Source organism: Eumetopias jubatus, unplaced genomic scaffold (genome assembly GCF_037043125.1).
Source record: "Eumetopias jubatus isolate StellerSeaLion01/CBP00866 unplaced genomic scaffold, mEumJub1_p1.0 scaffold_10, whole genome shotgun sequence".
In the NCBI taxonomy this organism is placed as follows: domain Eukaryota; kingdom Metazoa; phylum Chordata; class Mammalia; order Carnivora; family Otariidae; genus Eumetopias; species Eumetopias jubatus.
This window is the reverse complement of record NW_028274816.1, coordinates 115,208,096-115,234,644: the sequence shown is the minus strand read 5'-3', so window position 1 is coordinate 115,234,644 and position 26,549 is coordinate 115,208,096. Positions and strand designations below refer to the sequence as shown.

Below are 26,549 nucleotides of genomic sequence, written 5' to 3'. Positions count from 1 at the left end.
GCCGTGAGACGTCAGACGTAAGGCGGAAGGGGCGGGGTTTCTGGCCTGACTGCACGCGGCTTCGGGCTTGGCCCTTCTGAGGAGGAATGTTGTATTTTCTCCGTAACTGCACCATTTCTGTTGTGATTCTTACAAATCCCTTTTAGGGTTTCCCCATCAAACATACATCCTGACAGTAAAAAGATGGGTGGAAACCGCAAGATGGAGAGCCAGGCCTTACACACCACATCTCCACACCTCAGCCCTGGCCTGTTGGGTGGAACCTCAAGGTTATTAATAGGAATGATCTACCCCCAGGTGTGGGTAACGCACACACTAGCCACTTACCGGCTTGGGATATGAGGCAGTCATATAAGGATTAATCGGTGTCTCCATTATAGGGTTCCACTTTCCTACCTTTTCTCGTCGGGTATCCCCCTTGCCTTCCCCCTTTGCCTTTCCCGCCCTCACCCTGGGCCTCGCCCGCGCGAGGAATTGTGGGCCAGCCCCCCACCGCCACCGGGAGCGCTAGGCGCCCAATCCCCGCACCCACCCACGCCTTCCCCGCGAGTCCAGTCTGAAGCATGGTGGTTTCTGAGACCGTTGGTTCACGGCCTGCGTAACTTAAGAAGTAGCTGGAAAAGTAAGCAAGTAATGTCCCCGTAGTGGGCTGGGCATGGGCTCCCGTCCTAAGAGGGAGTAATTGGGCTACGCAAGAGCTCCTGCTCTGGTAGAGTTGAGAAGGGACCCCTTCTAAAATAGAGAACTTTGAGGGAATTGAGGCGGTTTGGAAGGTGGGTTACAAAGTCTTTCTTTGCTTAAGTGAGTGTGATTTCTTTAGGGCAGTAACTTGTTCACTACATTTGTTAAGATTCTTAGCCTTGAATTTTTTTCCCCTAGCTTGAAGGAACTCCCTAAATATTGCAAATCAGAGCCCTTTAAGTACGTAAGATCTAAGGAAGGAAACATATGTTGAGCGCTTTAGCAAATCCCACACATTTCAAATGCTCACAACCGTACCAGGAGGAAAACGAGGACACAGAAGCTTAGAGTAGTTTTCTTCAAAACAATTAAAACCTAGTACCCTTTCTTCTGCCCCGAGCTACCTCCAAATTGGGAGCCCCTTTTGGATGGGGTTTCGGGGGTAGAATTCGAGAAATGTTTGTCCCCCATTTGGTAGGATGGGGAAAGTCTGGAAGGACTGGTCAAAATGGATTGTTTGCCACTCAATACCTTGTTTAACTACTGGTATGAGTCACATCTGGGCACACAGTGAGTATTACATAAATGTCCGCGTGGAGAATTCATGTTTACAAAACAACCAGGGTCTTGGGTGAAGAAGAGGTGGTGTTAACATATTCAAAAACAGTGCTTTACTTGGTTTGCTCAAACTCAGTGGAATCAGTCGTGTTTAGAACTTTGTTTCACTGGCTGTGGAGAGTTAAAGTAGTTGACTCTATCTGTAGTCATACAATTATGTGTTATTAATATCTTATTCTGAGCCTTGAGTTGTCTATAATTATTGTTTTCACATCATTCTTCAGATTTCTTTAATACAGTTTGCTCTATAGTCAGGCTTTCAAACTAGGATCCAGGTTTATGAGGCCAGGCACCAAGAACTGAACAAAACTATGGGATTTTTATGGAAGGTACACCTTCCTAGGATGTCAGATTTGCTCAATTTTTTTTTTTTAGAGAGGGAAGAATTGAATGATTTAACTGGTAAGCTATTTAAAATATTTTATATTAAGTAAATATTAACATATTGTAAACTAAAATGCAAACATAAAAATAAATTTTCGAATAAACATAAGAGTTTGAAGAAAGATGCAGTTTAAACTGGATACTTCAGTAGTCTCCCAAAGCCTAGGAATATGTTGGGTTTTTTTTTCGTTGCAGTTTGGGGTTACTTGATGAAAAAGTTTGAGAGGCACTGCTATGGACAAATGAGCATGAGCCTTGAAGTCATACAAATTTGGGTTTGTGTCACATCTCTGGAAATTACCAACTATAAGCCTTGCAGCAAGCTACTCAGTTTCCTCACCTGCAAGTAAAAGCTAATAATTCATGGGATTATTGGAAAGATCAAATTAACAAATATAAAGTTTTTTTTTTAGATTTTATTTATTTATTTGGCAGAGAGAGACACAGCGAGAGAGGGAACACAAGCTGGGGGAAGGGGAGAGGGAGAAGCAGGCTTCCTGCAGAGCAGGGAGCCCAATGTGGGGCTCGATGTGGGGCTCGATCCCAGGACCCCGGGATCATGACCTGAGCCGAAGGCAGACGCTTAACGACTCAGCCACCCAGGCGCCGCAACAAATATAAAGGTTTTAGTACAGAAAAGGTACATAATTTTAGTTTATCCATTTAAAAATACTCCAGATGTGTCTTCATTTGAATAAAGCTTTATTAAACACCTAGCTCAGTAGAGTGCTAATGCTGTGAGACGTTTTTTAAGTGCCTACAATTGTAAAGTGCCAAAGGAAAGTGCTTTTACATATTTCATTTAACTTGATGCTTGCAATAATCTGTGAATAGTTTACTTGGGTTCCCGTTTAAGATTATTAAGATTAGATCATTTAAGCAAGATTAATATTTATTAAGTGCTAGTTATCGTGGTTACAGGGCAAGTGACAGAATTTCTGCCGTTGTGGAGCCTATCATCAGGATCATTATTGAGCATTTCTGGCTTTCATTGCTATCTAGATATGATACTAAGGGTCGGAATGAGTTATTTCTGCTAATATCTATAGTTAATCTAAGTATTCAAGTAAACTGATCTATTTTCTAGAGATATGGGAGAGGAGTAATCTGAATATTTCTGTTATAGCTGAGGAGAAATTTATTTTCTTTTAACCTGAAAATATAGAACTTCTAAAAATGGTGAGCTTGAATGTTCAAGTGGATTTGGGAATGGAGAGAGAAATGAGTGCTGTTTAGACTAAGAAAAAACTTTGAATCAAGGCTTAGCTTTAAAGGTGGTTATGATAAAACTTAAAGCCTCAAACACAAATATTTGGAGTATCAATATCAGTTGTACAAAGCCTTATACATAGTAGGAGCTCAGTATTTATTTGTTGTCCACAAACTCTTTAAATCTCATTTCTGTGATGCCACACTCCTGATTTCCTTCATATCCATCTGGCTTTTCTGTCTCCCTTGGAAGCTCATCTTCCAGAACCAGGCCCTGAAATGTTACAGTTCTTTTAAGACCCCATAGCTGACCTTTTGCTGACTATTCTGTTCTCTCTTCTCTTGTTCTCTCATTCTCTCTCTCTCTCTGCTATCTCATTCACAGTTCAGTGACTATATGCCAGTGATTCTTTTTTTTTCTCAAATTTTAAAAAAGATTTAAGAGAGAGACAAAGCACGAGCAGGGAGAGGGGCAGAAGGAGAGGGAGAGGGACAAGCAGGCTCCCCATTAAAAGCAGAGCCCAACGAAGGGCGTGATCCCAGGACCCTGAGATCATGAGAGTTTACAACCTCCACGGAAGTCAGACATTTAACAGACTGAGCCACCCGGGCACCCCAATTCTTAAATTTATATTTCTAGCCCTGCCCTGTTCTCTCACCTCCAGATGCAAATATCTGATTGCCTACTGGACAGTGCAAAGGTCTCCAACTCAGCCTATCTTTTTTTTTTTAAGATTTTATTTATTTGAGAGAGAGCACATGAGTGTGGGGGAGGGGCAGAGGGAGAAGGAGAAACAGACTCCCAGATGAGCAGGGAGGTGGGGCTTGATTCCAGGACCCTGGGATCATGACCTGAACTGAAAGCAAATGTTTAACCGGCTGAGCCACTCAGGTGCCCCTCCAACTCAGCCTATCTGAAACCTAACTTAAGGTCATCTGGGTGGCTCAGTCGGTTAAACATGTGCCTTCGGCCCAGGTCATGATTCCAAGGTCCTGGGATCGAGGCTGCATCAGTCTCCCTGCTCAGTGGGAAGTCTGCTTCTCCCTCTGCACCCCCTCAAATAAATAAATAAAATATTTAAAAAATATATTTTGAATCGAACTCATTATTTTCTTCAGCCCACTCCCAAAACCTTGTCTTCTTCCTGTATTCCCTGCCTCCATGAACTGAATAGCCATCCTTCCATGTGCACAGACTAGAAACCTAGGAATCATTCTCAACACCTTCCCTTTTCACTCCCCATGTTCAATGCATACACAAATCCTATCAATTTTCTCTTTAACATATCTTGATTCTGTTCATGCCTCCTCCTCTAGGCCAAGCTCCTACCATTTTGCTTGTAGGTACTCTATCCTTTTGGCTGGTCTCTCTGCATCTTGTCTTCTCCCCTCTAGTCTGTTCTCCCATGCTACAGCCAAAATGTTCTTTAAACAGTACAGTTTTATATTTCAGCTCATGTCACTTCCTATTTTGCTCTTAGGATACAGACCAAATTTCTTAGTAAGACTCAAATCTCCCTTTTAAGGCTCTCACAGCACCAAATGCCTCTGTGTGATCATTTACGTAACATATGTCTCCCTAACTAGATTGAAAACTTCAGTAGAGCAGGACCATGTGGATTTTACTCCCTGTTTTTTTTTTAGAGCCCCTAGCCCAGTGTAAGGGTTTAGTAGGTGCTCAGTAAATACTTGTTAAAAGAATAGATGATTAGATGGTTGACCAGCACTTCTCTCCCTATATTTTTCTATTTTGTACTTTAAATATGGTGAAAAATATAAACTTGTAGGAAGTATATACTTGTAGAAAACAAAATACAGAAAATATAAAGAAAACTGGTTCATAAATTTTCTATTTAATTCACAGATAATAATGTTAACATTTTGGTTTATTTTAATCTTTCTATAAGTTCATATAATATATTTATCTTACCTACTGTCAAATTGTGAAGAAATTTGTATATCTTTTGTTTTTCACTTAATATTTTGTCAGAAGCTTTCTTCCGTGTAATTACAAATTATTTGAAAATTAAACTTAGTGGTTGCATACGTTCTGTCCTGAAGCCCATCTTTCTAATCTGGCTTATAACTGTATACTTGAATTATTTCCACTTTTTTTTTTTGCTCTGATGAAATAGCATTTTCTCTCTCTCTCAATACATTTCTGGAAGTAGAATTCCTGGGTCAGAGAGTATACACATTTTCATTTTGAATCATACTGCCAAGTGTTTGTACCACTTGTACTCCTACTAACAGCATATGAGGGCTGGTTTTCCCACCTCCACCCCAACACTGGCCTTCGGAGTCTTTAAAAATGTTTTTTCTTTCCCTTTGTTATTGAGGGAATTGATTTTAACTGGTTATTATCTTTTATTACTAGAGAGGTTAAAATTTTTTTCATATAGTTTAATTGGGCAAATGTACCTTATTGTAACTATCTCATATCCTTTGCTCACTTTTAATTTGTAAAAATGGTAAAATACACATAACATGAAATTTTTTTAAGTGTACAGTTCAATAGTGTTAATTATCTTCACAATGTTGTGCAGCTGATCTCCAGAACTTTTTTATCTTGCAAACCTGAAACTGTACCCATTAAACAGCAACTCCTCATTTCCCCTTCCCTCAGCCTCTGGCAACCACCTTTCTACTTTCTGTTTCTCTGTTTGATTACTCTTGATACCTTACAGAAGTGGAATCATGTAGTATTTGTCTTTTTGTGACTGGTTTATTTTACTTAACATAATGTCCTGAAGGTTTATCCATGTTGTGGCATGTGTCAGTTTCCTCCTTTTTAAGTCTGAATAATATTCAATCGTATGTATGTACCACATTTTGTTTATCCATTCATCTGTGGATAGACACTTGGGTTGCTTCCACCTCTTGGCTATTGTGAATAATGGTGCTATGAACATCTGTACATTCTTTCCTACTTTATAACTGAGGTACTTTAGGGGCACCTGGGTGGCTCAGTTGGTTAAGCATTTGCCTTTGGCTCAGGTCATGATCCCAGAGTCCTGGGATCAAGTCCCATGTCAGGCTCCCTGCTCTGTGGAAAGCCTGCTTCTCCCTCTCCCTCTGCTGCTCCCCCTGCTTGTGTTCTCTCTCTGTCAAATAAATGAAATCTTAAAAAAATAAAATATGTATTTGTAACAGGTCTGTGTTTTTTTAATTATCAGAAACAACAACTAATATTTAGTTGTGCTTAGTATAGGCCAAGTATTCTGCTCAGCTTTGACATCAAAACCCATACTTTTATTCCATATGCTGCCTATCCTCTCTGATATGCACATTGTATTATACAGGCTATCTGCCTAATCTGTATATTGCAAATATCTTCCCACTCTGTCATTTGTATTTAAACTTTGAGGTTTTCTACTTTGTTGATGTTTATTGTATGCAAATGTAGTCAAAGTTTGTATTTAATTCTGACTTTGGTAACATGCTTAGAAAGTCTTTTCTTTGGGGTGCCTGGCTGGCTCAGTTGGAAGAGCATGTAACTCTCAATCCCAAGGTCATGAGTTTGAGCCCCATGTTGGGTGTAGAGATTACTTACATAAATAAGGAAAAAAAAGACTTTGTCAAAATTATAAAGATAATTACCTGGGTTTTTTTCTACATATGGTTTATGATTTAATTTGGATATTTTAACCTATCTGTTTTTTTTAAGGTAAAGTAAGAGGAAGTAATATTTTCCTTCTTTTCAGTGGTGAGCCAATTTCCTACGCACTCTTTATGAGTTCTTTGTCCCCACCTATATGATATGCAACTTCTATCATATACTTTTATGTACTTAGGTACATAAAACCTATTTAGTTATGTGTATGTTATTTTAATATCCTACTAGATCCAGTTCATAAAGATGTTATAATTTGCATTTTTGTTCATGGGATTAATCTGTGAGGTTACGTTGTCTGGTTTTGGCAATAGTAAGATGTACTAAAAAGCTTCACTTTTTCTGTGTTAACTTATGTTATTATTTAACAAACACATGTATTTCCTTATATTTTTCCAATCGGAGAAATGTGGCTCTCCTCAGAGTATACTATGGTTAGCAGGGCTCCTGTGAGGATTATAGCACTAATGTCTTTCTTTTTTTTTTTATAATTTTTTATTGTTATGTTAATCACCACACATTACATCATTAGTTTTTGATGTAGTGTTCCATGATTCATTGTTTGTGCATAAACCCAGTGCTCCACGCAGAACATGCCCTTTTTAATACCCATCACCAGGCTAACCCATCCCCCACCCCCCTCCCCTCTAGAACCCTCAGTTTGTTTTTCAGAGTCCAACGTCTCTCATGGTTCATCTCCCCCTCCGATTTACTCCCCTTCATTCTTCCCCTCCTGCTATCTTCTTTTTTTTCTTAACATATATTGCATTATTTGTTTCAGAGGTACCGATCTGTGATTCAACAGTCTTGCACAATTCACAGCGCTCACCATAGCACATACCCTCCCCAATGTCTATCACCCAGCCACCACATCTCTCCCACACCCCTACCACTCCACCAACCCTCAGTTTGTTTCCTGGGATTAAGAATTCCTCATATGAGTGAGGTCATATGATACATGTCTTTCTCTGATTGACTTATTTCACTCAGCATAACACCCTCCAGTTCCATCCACGTCGTTGCAAATGGCAAGATCTCATTCCTTTTGATGGCTGCATAATATTCCATTGTGTATATATACCACATCTTCTTTATGCATTCATCTGTCGATGGACATCTTGGCTCTTTCCACATTTTGGCTATTGTGGACATTGCTGCTATAAACATTGGGGTGCACGTACCCCTTCAGATCCCTACATTTGTATCTTTGTGGTAAATACCCAGTAGTAGCACTAATGTCTTTCTTAACCTTCTCGGGCTACAAGAAAGTGAGGGAAAGTCACCTTTTTGCCTTAAGGCAGACTGTCTCAGATGGATGTTTTGATAAGTAGACCAATAACAATGACGTTCTTGTGAAATATTGGAACTAGCCTCGTGAAGAGTATGGGTGGTTTAAGAGCTATGTGTTTCTGGCTTAAGAAAGCACTGCTAGGGGCACCTGCGTGGCTCAACTGGTTAAGTGTCTGCCTTCGGCTCAGGTCATGATCCTAGGATTCTGAGATCGAGTCCCACATCACATCCAGCCCCTTGCTCTGTGGGGAGCCTGCTTTTCCCCCTACCCCTCCCCGCTGCTTGTGATCTCTCTCATGCTCTTTCTCTAATAAATAAATTTAAAAAGAAAGAAAGAAAGCACTGCTAGTCACAAATCTGAGAATGGCAGTTTGAATTTAAGAGTTGTTTGGTGGTGGGGCGCCTGTGTGGCTCAGTTGTTAAGCGTCTGCCTTTGGTTCAGGTCATGATCCCAGGGTCCTGGGATCGAGCCCTGCATCAGGCTCTCTGCTCCACGGGAAGCCTCCTTCTCCCTCTCACACTCCCCCTGCTTGTGTTCCCTCACTTGCTGTGTCTCTCTCTGTCAAATAAAGGATTTTTTTTTTTTTAAAGGACACCTAGGGGTGCCTTGGTGGCTCAGTTGGTTAAGCGTCTGCTTTCCGCTTGGGTCATTATCTCAGGTTCCTGGGATCGAGCCCTGCGTCGGGCTCCCTGCTCTGCGGGAAGCCTGCTTCGCCCTCTCCCACTCTCCCTGCTTGTGTTCCCTCTCTCACTGTCTCTCTCACTGTCAAATAAATAAAAATCTTAAAAAAAAAGTTCCGTCTTTAAAAACAAAACAAAAAACAAGAGTTGTCTGGTGGTAACAGTAGTCTAGTTCATAGGCAGCACCTCTTCCCCTTATATGAGTGGTTCCTGCCAGATTTCAAGGTATCTTAACTTTAATTTCACAAATAAAATAGATATTTTGTGTATAGATTAAACCATATATACATATATATGTTTATGTGTGTATATGAATATATACATATATATTATATAGTAGCTCTTTAGGGAGAAAAATCTATAAAAATCAAACTGGTTGCTGTCAAAAGGTCAGATTTGAGGAGTAGTTGCAACTCACATCACAAGAATCTCCTCCCCACTCTGCCCCAGTATTTTTTCTCTCCATCTCTCTTCAGATGTTCTTTAATAAGATTTTTAAAAACAGCATTATTTTAAAGATATAAAACTCTAAAAAAAAAGATGAACCTCTGGCTAATTGCTTTGGCAGAGAATGCCAGAAGAGTCCTGTAAAATAAAAAGATTTGGGAAATAAGGTGATTCTGGTGTGATCTTGGAGAGAATTGAAGAACAGTTGGAACTTGGAAACTCCAACTTTAATTTACAGTGAAGAAAGGATCAAGACTAGTAATAATTATATGTGGATATGGAATATTGGAATTAATAACCATTGCCTGATCCTGGATTTGCTCTTTCTGAAGAGTCTAATATGAGTCAAGGAGGGCTGGGCAGTTTCTTGTAGGATGGAGTCTCCTGTAGTCTTGTGGATTTGAGAGACACCCATGAAAAAGAAATGGATGACGGCTTGTATTATGGAACACAGGGGAGTTGGCGCGGGGGGAGGGGCGGGGTTCAAGATACTTAGAAGCACAATTTATTGATGCCTGGGAAGGAAGACATTCTGGTCAGCGTGGCAGTTTCCAGTCGTGTGGACGGACCATCGTCACGCTCCAGCTCCGCAAACCCCTGGGACTTCCCCCAAACGTCTCTGTAGGAAGGGGGCGCTGAGTGAGCTTTTCCCTAGGTAGGTTGCCTCCGAATTAGAACTAGTGTTTATACAACAGCTTTTTCAAGTAAGGGTGATGATTTGCTGTGTATATATATATTTTTAAAGATTTTATTTATTTATTTAACAGAGAGAGAGACACACACACAGCGAGAGAGGGAACACAAGTAGGGGAGCGGGAGAGGGAGAAACAGGCTTCCCGCTGAACAGGGAGCCCGATGTAGGGCTCCATCCCAGGACCCTGGGATCATGACCTGAGCCGAAGGCAGACGCTTAACGACTGAGCCACCCAGGTGCCCCGATTTGCTCTGTATTTGAAAGCGTATTTTGTACTTGTGCTTGAAGCCTTGAACAACCTATTTTTAGCAAAACACAGACTGGATTTTCCTATGTAGTTTTGTCATTTTTAAACTTGATCTTTCAGTTACGTGGCTTGCTGAACTGCGCCAGACATCAGTGACATCATTAGCTCCCACACCTTGAAAGAAGGAACTAATTTATGTTGTTTATCTTTAAATCTGAAGAGTGTCTTTCCCTTGAAATTTCATTCGAACTGCACGAGTAGCTAGGAAATAGGATACGCTAAATGAGATCAGCAAAAGGGGTGTGGAATATGTAGATAAGCGCAGTGACTGCTGGTCGTGCTTACACTGGGCATATATTTCCTAGATTTTGTTTAATATCCAGATATACAAAATATTGCTACATAGTAACTATAACCTGGAGACTCTATTTCAGAAGAAACGGGGTCGATAGAGTGCATGAGAAAAGTGATCCCATCTTTAGAGTGACTTGAATCTGAGGGTGAGGTGCCGGGCATGGTTTTTAGCTCATACTTACCTGGCAGGGGAGATACCATGATCACGAAGGTGGTTTTCCCAGGGCGAGGCTTATCCATTGCACTCCGGATGTGCTGACCCCTGCGATTTCCCCAAATGTGGGAAACTCGACTGCATAATTTGTGGTAGTGGGGGACTGCGTTCGCGCTTTCCCCTGATTTATGGTCTTTAAAGAAAGGGAATGTTTTTATTCTTTGGATAGGTTTATAGTTTTTTTAGTTTTTCAAACATGGGAAACTGGATTGCGAAGGGCACTGTGTACTTTCTATTGGTAATTTGCACGTTGGGAAGACAAAATGCTTCTATTATTACTGGTTGGTTCTTGTTTTATCAATATGCTTGTCTGTATTTATTTTATTGTCTACGATAGTACAACCGTGTGTGCGATTGCTTGTGTGGTCGTTCACTTGGTACCAGTTGTTTAGGCCTATGGAGTGTTTCTTCTGCCGACCACTGGAGGCCTCACTTCGCGCCACCTTAAACTATCTGCATCTGTTTTTGCATTTGATTGTTTCCTAGGTGTGTACTGTAAAATAGGAAGAAGAAATTTCTGAGAAAGTTTGGGCACCTAGAAATGCAACTAGGGCAGAGAATGAAGGGGGTAGATAATTTAAGGGACTGTCTTTGTTGGTTAAGAATGTGAAATGACGGGTGCCTGGGTGGCTCAGGCGTTAGGTGTCTGCTTTCGGCTCAGGTTATAATCCCGGGGTCCTGGAATCCGGCACCGCGTGGGCCTCCCTGCTCAGCGGGAAGCCTGCTTCTCCCTCTCACACTGCCCTTGTGTTCCCTCTCTTGCCCTCTCTCTGTTATATAAAATACAATCTTTAAAAAAAAAGAATGTGAAAGAATAGATTACATTGAAGAAGGGTGGGTGTTTATTATTTACCACTTAACTGAGTAGTTACAATTTCAGAGGGGTTTCTTTTCAGGTATGTCTCATGAGCTGTATCGTTAGAATTTCCCGAAAATGAGGAACCGGACTATGGTATAATCTCTCCTAGTGAAAGTATTTTATGTTTTCTCCTAGACCTTGATTTTTACCCCCAAATGATTTTGTTAAAGTAACATTATGCATGTGAAAAGCATCATACAGAAAGATTCAACCTGAGTAACACCTCCCTGATCCACCCTTTCTCACCCTGCCCCATTCCTTTCCCCAGAGCACTACTTTTTTTTTCTTTTTTTAAAGTAAACTCTAGGCCTAACATGGGGCTTGAACTCACAACCCCAAATCAAGACTGGCATGCTCTACCTACTGAGCCAGGAAGGCGACCCCCAGAGTACTACTTGTAAAACTTGTTTAGCTGTTTCATCATAGTTGCCTCAATAAATAATGTTTGTACTGGTGTTTATACTGAGGATTTGGCTATTCCCTACCCCAGTACCTTCCTTCCTCTATCCTTTTATTTTTTTTATTTTTTTTTAAGATTTTATTTATTTATTTGAGGAGCGAGAATGAGAGAGAGAGCACATGAAAGCGGGGAGGGTCAGAGGGAGAAGCAGACTCCCCGCTGAGCCGGGAGCCGGATGCGGGACTCCATTCCGCGACTCCAGGATCATGACCTGAGCCGAAGGCGGTCCCCTAACCAACCGAGCCACCCAGGCGCCCTCTATCCTTTTATTTATGGAACAATTTTGTTATTCAGTCGGTTCCCTTGGTTATTTTATTTAAAGATTTATTTGAGAGAGTGCGAGCGCGTGCGCACGAGTGGGGGGAGGAGCAGGGGGAGAAAAACTCAGGCAGACTCCCTGCTGAGCGCAGGGTTCCATCCCATGACCCTAAACCAAGATTATGACCTGACCCAAAACCAAGAGTCAGAGGGTTAACCGACTGAGCCACCCAGGCGCCCCACCTTGATAATTTTAAATCACATGTCTTTATTACTTGTTAGCTCCTCACTTGGAAGGATAAGGATATTAGCAAGGCTTTGGGGTTTTAAAAGAAAATGTTAGGATTTTGCCCCTTCCAGTCATAAAAATAAGTAATTTATTAATAATATTGTAGACTATGGGGCGCCTGGGTGGCTCAGTCAGTTAAGCATCTGCCTTTGGCTCAGGTCATGCTCTCGGGGCTCTGGGATTGAGCCCCATGTCAAGCTCCCTGCTCGGCAGGGAGCCTGCTTCTCCCTCTCGCCTTGTTCCTCCCTCCTGCTCATGTCCTTTCTCTCTGTCAAATAAATAAAATCTTTGAAAAAAATACTATTGTAGACTATGTAGAGTGATAGAAGAAAATACAGGAAGAAATGTGAGTGGTAGAAAAATGTGAAGTATTTGCCACTTTCAAAATAGTATTTTGAAATTTCATTTTCTTTTACTTATTCAAGTATAACTGACATACAATATTAGATTAGTTTCAGGTGTACAACATAGTGATTGGACATCTGTATACATTGTGGAAAAGTCACCACAGTAAGTGAAGTTACCATCTATCACTTTACAAAGTTAATATATTATTGACCAAATTCCCCATACTGTACATTACATCCCCATGACTTACTTATTTTATAGCTGGAAGTTTGTACTTCTTAATCCCCTTCATCCATTACACCCCTTGCCCCCCTCCCCTCTGACAACCATCCATCAATTTGTTCTCTACATTGGTGAATCCTAGTTTTGTTTTGTTATAGATTCTACATATAAGTGAAATCATGTGGGATTTGTCTTTGACTTAAAAATTTCATTTTCTAAGTGTTTGTTGCTGGTACACAGAAATACAATTGATTTTTGGGGTGCCTGGGTGGCCCAGTCAGTTAAGCGTCTGCCTTGGGCTCGGGTCGTGATTCCGGGGTCCTGGGATCAAGCCCTGTATTGCACTCCTTGCTCAGCAGGGAGCCTGCTTCTCCCTCTCCCCTGCTTGTGCTCTGTCTCAAATAAATAAATAAAATCTTTAATAAAAAAGAAATACAATTGATTTTTTAAAATATAAACTATATTGTTAAGTTTATTTATTTATTTTTAAGATTTTATTTACTTATTTGACAGAGAGAGACACAGAGAGGGAACACAAGCAGGGGGAGTGGGAGAGGGAGAAGCGGGCTTCCCGTGGAGCAGGGAGCCCGATGTGGGGCTCGATCCCAGGACTCTGGGATCATGACCTGAGCCAAAGTCAGATGCTTAACAACTGAACCACTCAGGTGCCCTGAAATACAATTGATTTTTATGTATTAATCTTGTATCCTGTGACTTTGCTAAATTCCATTATGAGTTTTAGTATTTTTTGCGGGGGGGGGGGGGTAAATGCTTTAGGATTTTCTACATAAACTGCTGTCATATGTGAATAAAAACATTTTTCCTTCTTTCTTTCCAAACTAAGAGTTTTTGTTTTCCTTGCTGTAAGCTCTAGCTAAGAACCTCCAGTATAGTGTTGAATAAAAGTGGCTAAAGTAGTCATTCTTATTTTGTTCTTTTTATCTGGAAGAAAGATAGTTTTTTTTTTAAGATTTTTTTATTTATTTGAGAGAGAGAGAATGAGAGATAGAGAGCACGAGAGGGAAGAGGGTCAGAGGGAGAAACAGACTCCCTGCTGAGCAGGGAGCCCGATGTGGGACTCAATCCCAGGACTCCAGGATCATGACCTGAGCCAAAGGCAGTCGCCTAACCAACTGAGCCACCCAGGCGCCCTGGAAGAAAGATAGTTTTACCATGAAGTATATTAGCTATAGATTTTCATAGATACTGTTTATCAAACTGATACCTTGATACATTTTTTAAAAATCATAAATGGGTGCTGAATTTTGTTAACTTTTTCTGCAACTACTTCTTAATCTGTGGATATGATTAATTATATGGCTTGATTTTCTAATGTTAAACCAACTTTGTATTCCCAGGATAAGCCCCACATGACATTTTACCCTTTTCCTTTATTGCTGGGTTTGGTTTGCAATTTTAAAGGAACTAAAGTAATTTTGTATCTATTTCCATGATGGATAATAGTCTGTACTTACATGGTCTTCATCTCATTTAGGTATCAGAGTAATGCTGGTTCATAAAATAAGTTGGCTCTTTCCCTTGGGTGCACCACTGAAAATCCTTGGTGTCAGTTGGGACGTTGGGAAATGTTTCCTTCTCTTCTGTTTTCTCAGAGCATGAGAGAGGAGAGGGTCAGAGGGAGACGCAGACTCCCCGCTGAGCAGGGAGCCCGATATGGGGCTCGATCCCAGGACCCTGGGACCATGACCTGAGCTGAAGGCAGATGCTTAACCATCTGAGCCACCCAGGCACCCCTATCTATTTTAATGATAGTTTTTATTTTTGTTTTTAGTTTTCTTCCCTTTGCATAACCTGTTTCCTCCAAATTGTCTTTTGGTTGTTTTAGCTACTAGCTTTCGTGTTGGAGGCTTTTGTCGACGTCTGGTCATCCTTGGTGGTTCAGTGTTCCTTGATTATTTATAGGTGTTCAGTATACCATCTCTGCCCATTACCCAGAATGTGTGTAGTAAAAAATTGAAGCAACCTAAGTGTCCAGCAACAGGGGAACAATTTTATAAATAATGAGCCATTCATAAGATGGACGGTCATGCAGAAATTTAAAATTATATTAACAAGTTGATTGGAAGCTCTGAGGGCCAAGGAGAGGTGTTGGGCACGCTGCAGAATAATCTGCATGGTAGTCTTTCTGAAAGCCCATGGCTGACATTTTTGGGACTTTGTTTTATGGTGATCACATTCTTCAGAGGAAACTTCCAGTATCCTGGAAGGTAAAGGCTTGGTTGCTAGGGTCCTGGAAACCAAATGGAATATGAGAGGGAGGTCTCGGCATTCAGCCTTTGGAATGTATATATACATTCTCTTTTCAGTATATGTTTTAAGTTTTCATCTGAGCTTTTCCAGAGAGCTCCAGAGATGCAGAAATTTAAAATCATGCTTCCTACATATTTTTAATGAGAGAATAAAATTAGTTGGTAAAATAATATATGTTATAATTATACGTTGTGTTGTCTTGACTATTTTAAAAGAAACAAACAAGAAAAACCCTGCTCTAGAGGCCCACAGTCTAGTGGGTGAGGTAACTGAATGCCAGGCAGAGAGAAAGTAAGGCAGCAATATAGGCACAGGCTAGACTGCTCTCAAGGAAAGCAGTCCATTCTTAGGGACTAGGTGTTATTAACAGACCATGGGCAGGGAGGAGTAGGAGACAAAGCCTGGGGCCTGAGCTGCGTGGAGGTCTGACTGCATAGTTCTTCCTGCACAAACTGAGGAAGAGATTCAGAGGCTGGAAGCTTACCTAGAGTCGTGCAGTGTGTACGCTGAATTGCAGTTAAGATCTTGGATTCCAAAACCCTTGCTCTGCAATACACCCTGCTAACACGTAGCCAGCCAGGAGTTTCCCCTGGACACCCTTGTTTCTCCAGTTCCTGGAATAGGAGGAAATGGTGCCGGACTGGTGTGATGCATTAGTATCCCTGGAAAGCCTGAAGCTAAACTGGCTTGCGGTTAAAAGCTCACTTGTGTTCGTTCGCCGAAGAGTACTTTACACAGGGAGATCTGAAGACCTTCAGCTCTGCCAAAAGTTGGGAGAGGGATGGATTTCTGTCAGGAAACAGGTTGGGGCAAATGGGAGGAGGAACTGGTCTGCGAAGCCAGCCTCAAGGGGGCGCAGCTGCAGGCTCTGCCGGGCCGAGAGCGCTTGATGTTATGCCGAGGGGTGGAGTATGTAGATTTAAGACTCAGGGCCTTTTGGGAACAGTGTTTCCCTGTAAAGATGTGTATGATTATCTGCTGTTCCCAAGAGTAAGATACATAGTACGAAAATCTGGTGTTGAGTGTCGCTATTTGTAGATAAAGGCCAATTAGAGTTATTTCAGGAGTGACTCCAGCCTTCGAGTGGTGTGCACAGCAGCGTTGCTGTGTTACCTTTTAACTCATACTTACCTGGCAGGGGATATACCATGATCAGGAAGGTGGTTTTCCCAGGGCGAGGCTTATCCATTGCACTCGGGATGTGTTGACTCCTGCGATTTTCCCAAATGTGGGGAACTCGACTGCATAATTTGTGGTAGTGGGGGACTGCGTTCGCGCTTTCCCCCTGTGTGAGTGTGTTTCAAAAGCAGGCGGGTTAACGTTGTGTCTTTAAGTTTTTTTCTCGTCGTTTGGCTTTTCCGTTGATGGTGTTTTGTACTTTAACAGTTATGTTGTGTTAAGAATTTTGCTTAAATTGTTTCTTGTATACTCGTTTTATGTTAGCTGGTTGGTGCTTTTCCCTTAAAATTCTAGGAAGGCTTTGCTCGATCTTTGGGGTATGTCGAAGAGTGCATTACTTAAACGTTCAACTTTCTCTTGTGAAGCTCCTTGGTGTCCCCGTAAACCACCACTGAATTCAGGATTGATTTAAACATTTAAGTACTGTAGGCAGGGTGCCTAAGCCCCTTTTTTTTTATTTATGTGACAGAGAGAGACATAGTGAGAGAGGGAACACAAGCAGAGGGAGTAGGAGAGGGAAGAAGCAGGCTTCCCCGCGGAGTCGGGAGCCCGGTGTGAGGCTCGATCCCAGGACCCTGGGATCACAACCTGAGCCGAAGGCAGACGATTGAGCCACCCAGGCGCCCCAAGCACTTTTTTAAAATCAAAGAAAAAATAATTTTTCGGTGGAAGAAAATGTCATAGGGCTGCCTGGGTGGGTGGCTCAGTCGGTTACGGGTCCGCCTTTGGCTCAGGTCATGATCTCAGGGTCCTGGGATCAAGCCAGGAGTCCAGGGTGTCTTGCTGCTCCCTCTCCCTGCTCGTGCTCTCTCTTTCTCTCTTGTGGTCTCTCAAATAAAATCTTTAAAAAAGAAAAGAAAAAAGAGAATGTCATATAGGGGGTGCTTGGCTGGCTCAGCAACAGAGTATGCAACTCTTGATGTTGGATTCATGAGTTCAGAGCCCCACGTTGGGAGTAGAGTTTACTGAAAAAAAAAAAAAGGAAATGTCATATAATAATATATTTATGTTATCAGTGCAGTCACATAATTTTATTTATTTTTTATTATTAGTTTTTATTTTTTTAATGGGGGAAGGAGCCCACGAAGGAAAAAGTGTGTAGGCCCTTCAAAATCATTAGGTGGTCCTGACTGAACCTGACTTTTTTATTAGTTCTCACCACTTTTTGTATAGTTCTGGCAGGCAGGTCTGTTTTCCCCACAGGTTGTGATCTTTATTTTTTTTTAATTTTTAATTCTTTTTTATTTTTATTATGATCACCATACATTACATCATTAGTTTTTGATGTAGTGTTCACGATTCATTGTTTGCATATAACACCGAGTGCTCCATGCAGAACGTGCCCTCTTTAATACCCGTCACCAGGCTAACCCATCCTCCCACCCCCCTCCCCTCTAGAACCCTGTTTGTTTTTCCGAGTCCATCGTCTCTCATGGTTCATCTCCCCCTCCGATTTCCCCCCCTTCATTCTTCCCCTCCTGCTATCTTTTTTTTTAAACATATAATGTATTATTATTGTAGGCAGAATCTATCTCTACATTATTTCTCTTAGTGCTTAAGCTAGTGGCTGCCATCTTAGAAGTTTAGGTGGCTGTGAGAAGTGTGCACTACATACATATAACTAATGACTTGAGAATAAGTTTTTGTTTTGTTTTTTTTATTTTTTTAAAGATTTTATTTATTCATGAGAGACAGAGAGAGAGGGAGAGAGAGAGAAGCAGAGGGAGAAGCAGGCTCCCAAGTAGCAGGGAGTCTGATGTGGGACTCGATCCCAGGACCCTGGGATCATGACCTGAGCCGAAGGCAGATGTTTAACCATCTGAGCCACCCAGGCGCCCTTGTTTTGTTTTTTTAATCATTAGCAGCACTCAAAGAAATTAAAAAATACTGGTGAATGCCGAAGAGACTAGAGTAGACAATATGGCCCTCAGAATAGCAAAAAGTCTGAGTACCTGTGAAATCAAATCTGTGGGGGACAAATAGTTCTAGAGGTCTCAGGGCTGTGGCCAGCCTGGCATTCATGGATACCATGAAAACAGCCAAAATTTTACCTTCCTTCTATGAAATCAAAACTCCTGGAATGAAATTAAGGTAGTTCAATAATGAAATGATATTATATAACTGAAGTGGGCTGGGTCACACTGTGTGGATGAGGTTATCTAGCAAATGTCTAAATAGCATAACTGTGGTTTATATTGTAGACAGGGCCAATATGTGTCAGGAGTGAACAGGTTCAGCTGCCTGCAACCCAGGGTGCTTGTAGAGTGGCTGTAGAGAGTTACCCATGCTTTCCTGGTAGTGGGTTAGATTCAGTTTCTTGGTACTATGGACAACTTCTTGACAGTCACACCTGCCTTATGAACTTAAAAACTCAGCTTTTAAAAATTGAATATACAAATAAATAAATAAAAATAAAAATTGAGTATACATGCTGCCCTCATTATATTTCTACGTATCAGTCCTTCCCTGATCCCCATGGGCTAAGGAATGGGTGGAAAATTCAGAGATGGGGCTGAGACTCACTGACTGAGGGGCATGTCTGTTGGAACAGAATATCTGAGTTGATGGGGCAGCCATGATCTGAGAGAGACTGGTAGATGTGCCAGTAATGCCCTTCCCCAGGTATTTGGGAACTCTCCCGATATTCACTGTAACGAGGAGAGGTTGTGTTTCTCCATCTTGGCTTATTTGGGGCCTTTGATTTAGTTGGTTGTTATAATTGGTTGTTTTATTCTCTATGTATGTATAAATTAACTCTGATAATTATCATTCCTAGACGGTATATTAAAGCACTAACAGGGCGCCTGGGTGGCTCAGTTGATTAAGCAACTGCCTTCGGCTCAGGTCATGATCCTGGAGTCCCGGGATTGAGTCCCGGGCTCCCTGCTCAGCAGGGAGTCTGCTTCTCCCTCTGACCCTCTTCCCTTTCGTGCTCTCTATCTCTCATTCTCTCTCTCTCAAATAAATAAATAAAATCTTAAAAAAAAAAATTTAAAGCACTAATAACTAAAATATGGTGAAATTACAATTTGAACCTAAAACTATTTAATGCTAAACCCAGTGTTCAAAACTTTAAATACTATGCAAAATACCCCATGGTGGTTCAACCAGGATTTGGTCTTCTTCTTATGAAGAAAAAACAGTCTAACAATACTATTAAAATTCTGTAACCTGTATCTCACAACCAGTAAAATTTAGGTCCTCTAAGTGCATTTCCTTCTAGTAATTTTCCTTAAGGATACACAGTTTTACAAAATTGTAGTCATACTATACATATCATTTCATATCCTCTTTTTCTCTGAACCTTATATATAAATTTTTTTCATATTATTGTTATATATTATATATGTTCTTCTCATGTACTATTATGTTTCCTTAATACTTCATTTCCCTATTGTTTTGATAGCTAAGGTTTTTGGGTGATTTTGGTTTTTGCAATTGTAAGTAAATCTATGATGAACACCTTTGTACATAGGACATTGTCATTCTCTAGAATTACTTCCTTTAGGTAATTTAAAAGAAATTTCTAGGTCAAAACCATGAACGTTTTTTGGTACTAGATGTATATAATTAGAGTTAACTTTTTTTTAATACAAGTAATATTGTAGTTGTGTTACATGACATTTAGAGGAAAAAACATTAGTCCACAGTTCAGAGTTCTTTGTTGACACTAACATAATTATGTTAGTTTGCATTTTGGTGTATTTCCCTTAAGTCCCTTAAATATTGTTTAGAAATATTGTTTAATTATAGTATATATTCAATTTTGTATGCTGCTTTTATGGCATGCTACATTATACAATTTAGACTTTCCACTCATAACAAACTTGAGATTATATTTATAATTAACTATGAGCCCTAAAATTAGAGATCTAGACTTTGAAAGATTAAAGAAATCAGGGAAAAGTTGTTTTTAAAGAACTTAAAAATATGTATCATATGTCACCTCTATCCTCCCCTCCCACAATAACTTAAGGCACTTCTTAAGATGACTGTAAAGTAACAGGGGAAAACTACTAAAAATTACCCCAAGAGGGATGCCTGGCAGGCTCAGTTGGTAGAGCCTGCGACTCTTGATCTCGAGGTCATGAGTTTGAGCTCCACATTGGTGTACAGTTTACTTGAAAACATTTTTTTAATTAAATAAGCAAATAAATAAAAATAACCCCAAGAAATCATCACTTACTTACAAAGATATATCGACAAGGCTGTTCATATATATGAACAGTGGCGGTAAACTGGAAGCAATAGAATATTGATTATACAGTTATCTGTGACCCAATGTATATAGCAAAAGGAGTGGAAAACAAAGCAGCATGTGAAGTATAATCCTATTAAAATATATATTCATATTGAAATTACCATGTTTAATATCAGAGTGTTAACAGTGGTAATTGTATAGCAGGATGTGGTTTAATGTTTTAAAAATACTTTTCTGCCTTTTCGAAATTATCTGTAAGGGACATAAATGCCCTCAAAGATGTAAATAAAGCAAGGCTTTTTTTTCTTTAAAGATTGTATTTATTTATTTGAGAGAGAGAGAGAGAGAACAAGCAGGGTAGAGGGGAAGAGGGAGAGGGAGAAGCAGATTCCCTGCTGAGCAGGGAGCCAGACACGGGACTCAATCCCATGGGATCACAACCAGAGCCCAGGGCAGACACTTAACCGACTGAGCCACCACCCTAAAGCAAAGCTTTTTTAAAAATCACATGTTCTGGGGTGCCTGGCTGGCTCAGTTGGTAGAGCATGTGACTGTGATTTTGGGGTTGTGAGTTCAAGCCTCACGTTGTGCTCAGAGATGACTTTAAAAATCATATGTTCTAAGAGGGAAATACTGTTGAAAGGTAGCAGAATATGCCACCCCCAAATATGCCACTTTGGCACAAGGATTCTTTTGAGCTAAAAGCACTTGAAAAACAGCAAATATAAGGGTATGTTCTGATCTACCCCTTTCTTCCTGAAATCAGGAGATAAAACTCCCATGTAAAAGATGTTCTCCCTATACCAGGGGAAAAGAAATGTTCCCAGAGAAAGGGAGTCAAAACTGAGAGAATTTTGTACACACCTCGTTAAAAAGAATTCATGTCTATGTAAAGCCCCCATATATGTTACTTTTCCACGATTGCCTCAAAATAAACAAAACAAAACACAATTGTCTCTCTTTGGTCAACCTAATATGAAAGCATTTAGTTTTGCCATTTCTTTGGGTCTTCATTTCCTTTTAAGAGCTTCTGTGTTAGGTAAATTTATGTTAAATTTTTTATGCTTTTATCCTGTTAAACTGTGGATGCCAATTTAATTCTCATGCCCAGCCAGACATGCTAACAGGGCAGAGGTAAAATTTTGCCTCTACACGATCAAAGCCTTTGGTACACAGTTCCTGCAAACATCGTTGTTTTGCCTAGAGCACCTAGCCAGCAAGGGCAGAAAGGGGGAAAAAAACAAAAACAAAACAACCCTAAAGTGTCTTCTGTTTCTGTTGTCTAAAAAGAAAGGAGAGGCACTCGGTTTGTTACCAAATCCAGGCCGGATGCCCCTTCCCTTTGTGCCGAAAACTGCAGACTCGAATCTCGGCGAAGCCAGCTTTGATTTCCCAATTACACAAAGCCCCTGTCCTGGAGCGTGGCTGGGTGAGGGTGGAGGGGCTCGAGGCAGCATTTCACCTGCAGCCTTATTCCGTCCTCACAGAAACCTTGTGAGGTAGGTGGGCAGTATTTTTTCTTTACAACTTAGGGAAATGGAGGCTGAGAGAGACTGAGGGTATGCCTAGTCCCAGAGAGGAACAGTGATTCAGACCAGCGTAACAGACTGTGCTGTCTTGCCCTCCGCCAGCTGCAGGCCACCGCCTCCCAAATTGCCCTGCCCTGTAGTGCAGAATTCAGACTCGTAACAAATGCACGCCGGAACTTTTGCGTACCACCGGAGAAAGCAAAGAATTTTAAACCCCGCTCCCTCCAGCTACACCTGTCGGTGACTGTCTTTTAAATCGTTGCGAAGCATAGCTAGAACGAATTTATCCGTTTCTCCAACAAGCGAAGTGACGTCAAGAGTGACAAGTGACAAGAGGCGGGCATATGGAGATGAAGGGCGCGGTGACTGCGTGTTCGAGTTCATTCTTCGCGAGGCAGAGTTTCCACTACATATCCACTGGTGTGCTCTGGTCAGTGTCATGTGAATAACCTTGCAGTTTGGAACCGAAGGCTTAAAGAACTCGGAATGTAATTGACCATGACTGTATAGTGTGTTGAGGACGAGGGTAGAGTGCCAGACAGCATTCACAACTCATACTTACCTGGCAGGGGAGATACCATGATCACGAAGGTGGTTTTCCCAGGGCGAGGCTCATCCATTGCACTCCGGATGTGCTGACCCCTGCGATTTCCCCAAATGTGGGAAACTCGACTGCATAATTTGTGGTAGTGGGGGACTGCGTTCGCGCTTTCCCCTGGCAAATATTTTTAAAGATAGAATTGAAGCTTTTACATGTATGGGTTTTATCAGTGAATAATTTTTAATCGTGAGAAGTTTTGTCGTTGGGGGGGCTATTGGTCTTTTTAAAACTTTATAAATTTGACTGAAGTAGCGGCAGGGTGAGTGGGAGTGAGTGAGAGAAAGGGGAAGGGCCGCGGGAAGGGCCGGGGCCCAGCACAACGCAGACGCACGCTTATGACCGAACCACCTCGGCAAACCTGGGCTGTTGTATTTACCCCGAAAGGAGCAAGGTCTGAGTTCTCCGGGAAGGTGCAAAGGTCAAGTCATTGAAAAAGCTAGAATCGTTATAAAATTTTTACTTAAAAGCGCCTGGGTGACTTAGTAGAGGAAACGGCTGCAATGATTATCTAGGGGTCCCGAGATCTAGCGCCCCTGCTCAGTGGGGAGTCGGCTTTCCTCTTTCTCCCTGCTTGTGCTCTCTCTTTCACATAACATTTTTTTTAAAGATTGTTTATCTGAGAGAGAGAGAGAGAGCGCGCACATGAGGGGGGGAGGGTCGGGGGGGGAGAAGCAGACTCCCTGCTGAGCAGGGAGCCCGATGCAGGACTCAATCCCCGGACTCCAGGATCATGACTTGAGCCGAAGGCAGTGGCTTAACAACTGAGCCACCCAGGCGCCCTCAAATAAAATCTTTAAAAAAATATAAAAACAAAAGAAACTGACCATGTTCCTGCCGTGTTGATTGCAAACCTTGGGTAACATTTTAAGGCCCTAGTTTCTTAGAATAAGTTCTGATGGTTACTGGAAAAAAAAGAAGGAAGTAGGACTAGAAATACTAAGGGAGTGAATGTTAGTGTGTAAATAATGAGCACATCAGTCCTCAAGGGATGTGTGTATTTTGGAGCCATAGGAAAAAATAATCCTATGACACTGAAATGGGTCTCAGGGTTTTATGTGTTTTATTTGAACTTTTTTTTTTTTTTAAGATTGTAGTTATTTGAGAGAGTGCACAAGCCAGGGGGAGGGGTAAAGAAGAGGGAGAAGCAGGCTCCCCACTGAGCAGGGCTCTATCCCAGGACCCTAAGATCACGACCTGAGCCAAAGGCAGATGCTTAACCAGCTGAGCCACCCAGGCACACCATTATTTGAACTTTCCATATCAAGAATATAGTTATGGGCGCCTGGGTGGCTCAGTTGTTAAGTGTCTGCCTTCGGCTCAGGTCATGATCCCAGAGTCCTGGGATCGGGTCTCACGTCAGGCTCCCTCCTCAGGGGGAAGCCTGCTTCTCCCTCTCCCACTCCCCCTGCTTGTGTTCCTGCTCTCGCTATCTCTGTCTCTGTCAAATAAATAAAATCTTAAAAAAAAAGTTATATATTTGTGCAAATGCAATTAAATAAAAACTTTAAAAAGATCAGGAACCATTAAGATGGCTATTATTAAGGGAAAAAACAGGGACACCTGCGTGGTGCAGTGGGTTGAGTGTCCACTCTTGGTTTCAGCTCGGGTCATGATCTCGGGTCATGGGATCTAGCCTTGAGATTCTCTCTCCTCCCTCTGCCCCTCCTGCCGGTTCTCTCTCTCTCCCAAATAAGTAAGTCTTAAAAAGAAAGGGGGGGGGGGGACAGGAAATAACGAGTGTTGGTGAGGATCTGGAAAAACTGGAACTCTTACGCACTTGTGGTGGGAATGTAAAATGGTGTAGCCAGTATAGAAAACAGTATGGCAGTTCCTCAAAAAAATTAAACATAGAATTACCATGTGAGGGGCGCCTGGGTGGCTCAGTCAGTTAAGCATCCAAATCTTGGTTTCGGCTCAGGTCATGATCTCAGGGTTGTGAGATCAAGCCCCACATCGGGTTCTGCACTGGGCATGAAGTGTGCAAAAAGAATTACCGTGTGATCCAGTAATCCTACTTCTTGGATATATACCCAAAAGAATTGAAAACAGGGATTTGAAGAGATACTGTACACTAAAATGTCTACAGCAGTGTTATTTACAATGGTCAATGGTAGAATCAACCCAAGTGTCCACTGGTGGATAAATAAATAAGCAAAATGTGGTATATACGTACAAAGGAATATTATTCATCCTTAAAAAGGAAAGAAATTCAAACATAAGCTTCCTGGCTGATGAAGACCCACCAAATGTGTTAACCTTCTTGGCTTTTTCTTTCTCTTCACCTCTTTTCACACCTTCTCTCCATGTAACAGTTATGCCCCTGATATGCATGTTTGTTGATTCATGTGGATGGGGCTTCCCTCTCTTCTCCCCTGTTTGTGGAGCACCAACATAGTACCTCGTGTCTGCCCTGCTATACCAAGCACTGTGATCACAGGGATCCAATTTTAGGTGTCTTACATAGTACCTGTCATGTTTGAGGACACATGGTGGGTATACCACAAACAGTTGATTGTATGTAATGGCCACGTGTGGATGCCACATGTGGAAAGTTAAAATTTCTCTGCATGGATTTTATTGTGCATACTAACAGCTAACAACTATACAGGGCTTGGTGCTGGGCACAGTTCCAAGCACTTTACACATACTAGTTCATTTAAGCCTCTCAGCAACCCTCTGGTTATTATTATCTCCATTTACTGATGAAGAAATTGAGGCCTATCAAGGTTAAATAATTTCTCCAAGGTCGCAGTTAAGGAGGTGACAGGGCCAGGACCAGAGTCTGAACTGTGAACCTAACCCACTACATTATACTCTCTACATCCCCACATAGTGACTGCATTTATGTACTAACCTTTCAAAGTTAATAGGCTCCTAGTTTTCTTAATGATAAAACAAACATGTATATATATATTTTTAAGATTTTATTTGACAAAGAGACACACAGTGAGAGAGGAAACACAAGCAGGGGGAGTGGGAGAGGGAGAGGCAGGCTTCCCACTGAGCAGAAAGCCCAATGTGGGGCTCGATCCCAGGACCCTGGGACCATGACCTGAGCCGAAGGCAGATGCTTAACGACTGAGCCACCTGGGCGCCCCAAACATGTATATTTCTAATTTTACTTCCCAGTAGCCATCACTTTTTAGTCCTAGGAATTAGTGCTAAATATATTCAGTTTTTCAATTTCACCAGTAATATTGAGAATAAACAATCTTGTAGAGTTTTGGGTGCCTGGTGGCTCAGTCCGGTTAAGTATCTGCCTTTGGCTCGGGTCATGGTCTCAGGGTCCTGGGATCAAGTCCCACATTGGGCTCCCTGCTCAGCAGGGAGTCTGCTTCTCCCTCTCCCTCTGCCTGTCCGCCCCACTCATGCTCTCTCTCTCTCAAATGAATAAATAAAATCTTTAAAAAAAATCTTGTAGAGTTTCATTAATTGTTCCCCTAATCATGTTCATTATAAATGAAAGTGGACAAGAAGTGAAAGAAATGTGAAAGAATCTAGGTTACGTCAGTGCATTTCTGATTGAGTTAAAATAAGCATGTTGGTTTCTTTTGAAACAGGATGTCTCGGGCTGTTCATCTTCCAGTTCCCTGTCCCGTTCAGCTTGGTTCCTTAAGAAATGACTCCTTGGAAGCTCAGCTTCATGAGTATGTCAAGCAAGGGAACTATGTGAAAGTGAAGAAGATTCTTAAGAAAGGTAAGCACTGTGTTAAAATTGTAGGTGCAACTTGATTCACATTTCTGAATAGTGTTAGAAGGAAAATCAGGTACATCATAAAGCTATGAGTTCTTGGGGAAATTGAAAGTTAAATTTGAAATGAGATGTTCCCTACCAGTGCAGTCAAATTGCTCAATAGAGGTCTTAAATTGTTTGGAGACTGTTTTGTTTTGTGCTAGGGA

The 26,549-nt window shown here is 41.4% G+C and overlaps 1 protein-coding gene and 3 non-coding genes across 4 annotated transcripts in view; all 4 read left to right on the top strand.

Annotated features, from left to right (window-relative positions):
• The first annotated feature begins 10,392 nt into the window (after nt 1-10,392).
• On the top strand, nt 10,393-10,556 carry LOC114214059 (U1 spliceosomal RNA). Its single transcript, XR_003610331.1, has one exon. It is a non-coding gene; the product is annotated as a U1 spliceosomal RNA (small nuclear RNA).
• Nucleotides 10,557-16,262: 5,706 nt separating this feature from the next.
• Nucleotides 16,263-16,426, top strand: LOC114214026 (U1 spliceosomal RNA). Its single transcript, XR_003610303.1, has one exon. It is a non-coding gene; the product is annotated as a U1 spliceosomal RNA (small nuclear RNA).
• Nucleotides 16,427-22,602: 6,176 nt separating this feature from the next.
• LOC114214058 (U1 spliceosomal RNA) lies at nt 22,603-22,766 on the top strand. The gene has a single exon (XR_003610329.1). It is a non-coding gene; the product is annotated as a U1 spliceosomal RNA (small nuclear RNA).
• A 3,444-nt stretch (nt 22,767-26,210) lies between these two features.
• The window catches only part of TEX14 (testis expressed 14, intercellular bridge forming factor), an 86,063-nt gene continuing 85,724 nt past the window's right edge, over nt 26,211-26,549 (top strand). The window contains exon 1 of the mRNA XM_028109397.2: nt 26,211-26,346. Within this exon, the coding sequence (XP_027965198.2) occupies nt 26,211-26,346 (136 nt within the window). The remainder of the gene's footprint in view (nt 26,347-26,549) is intronic.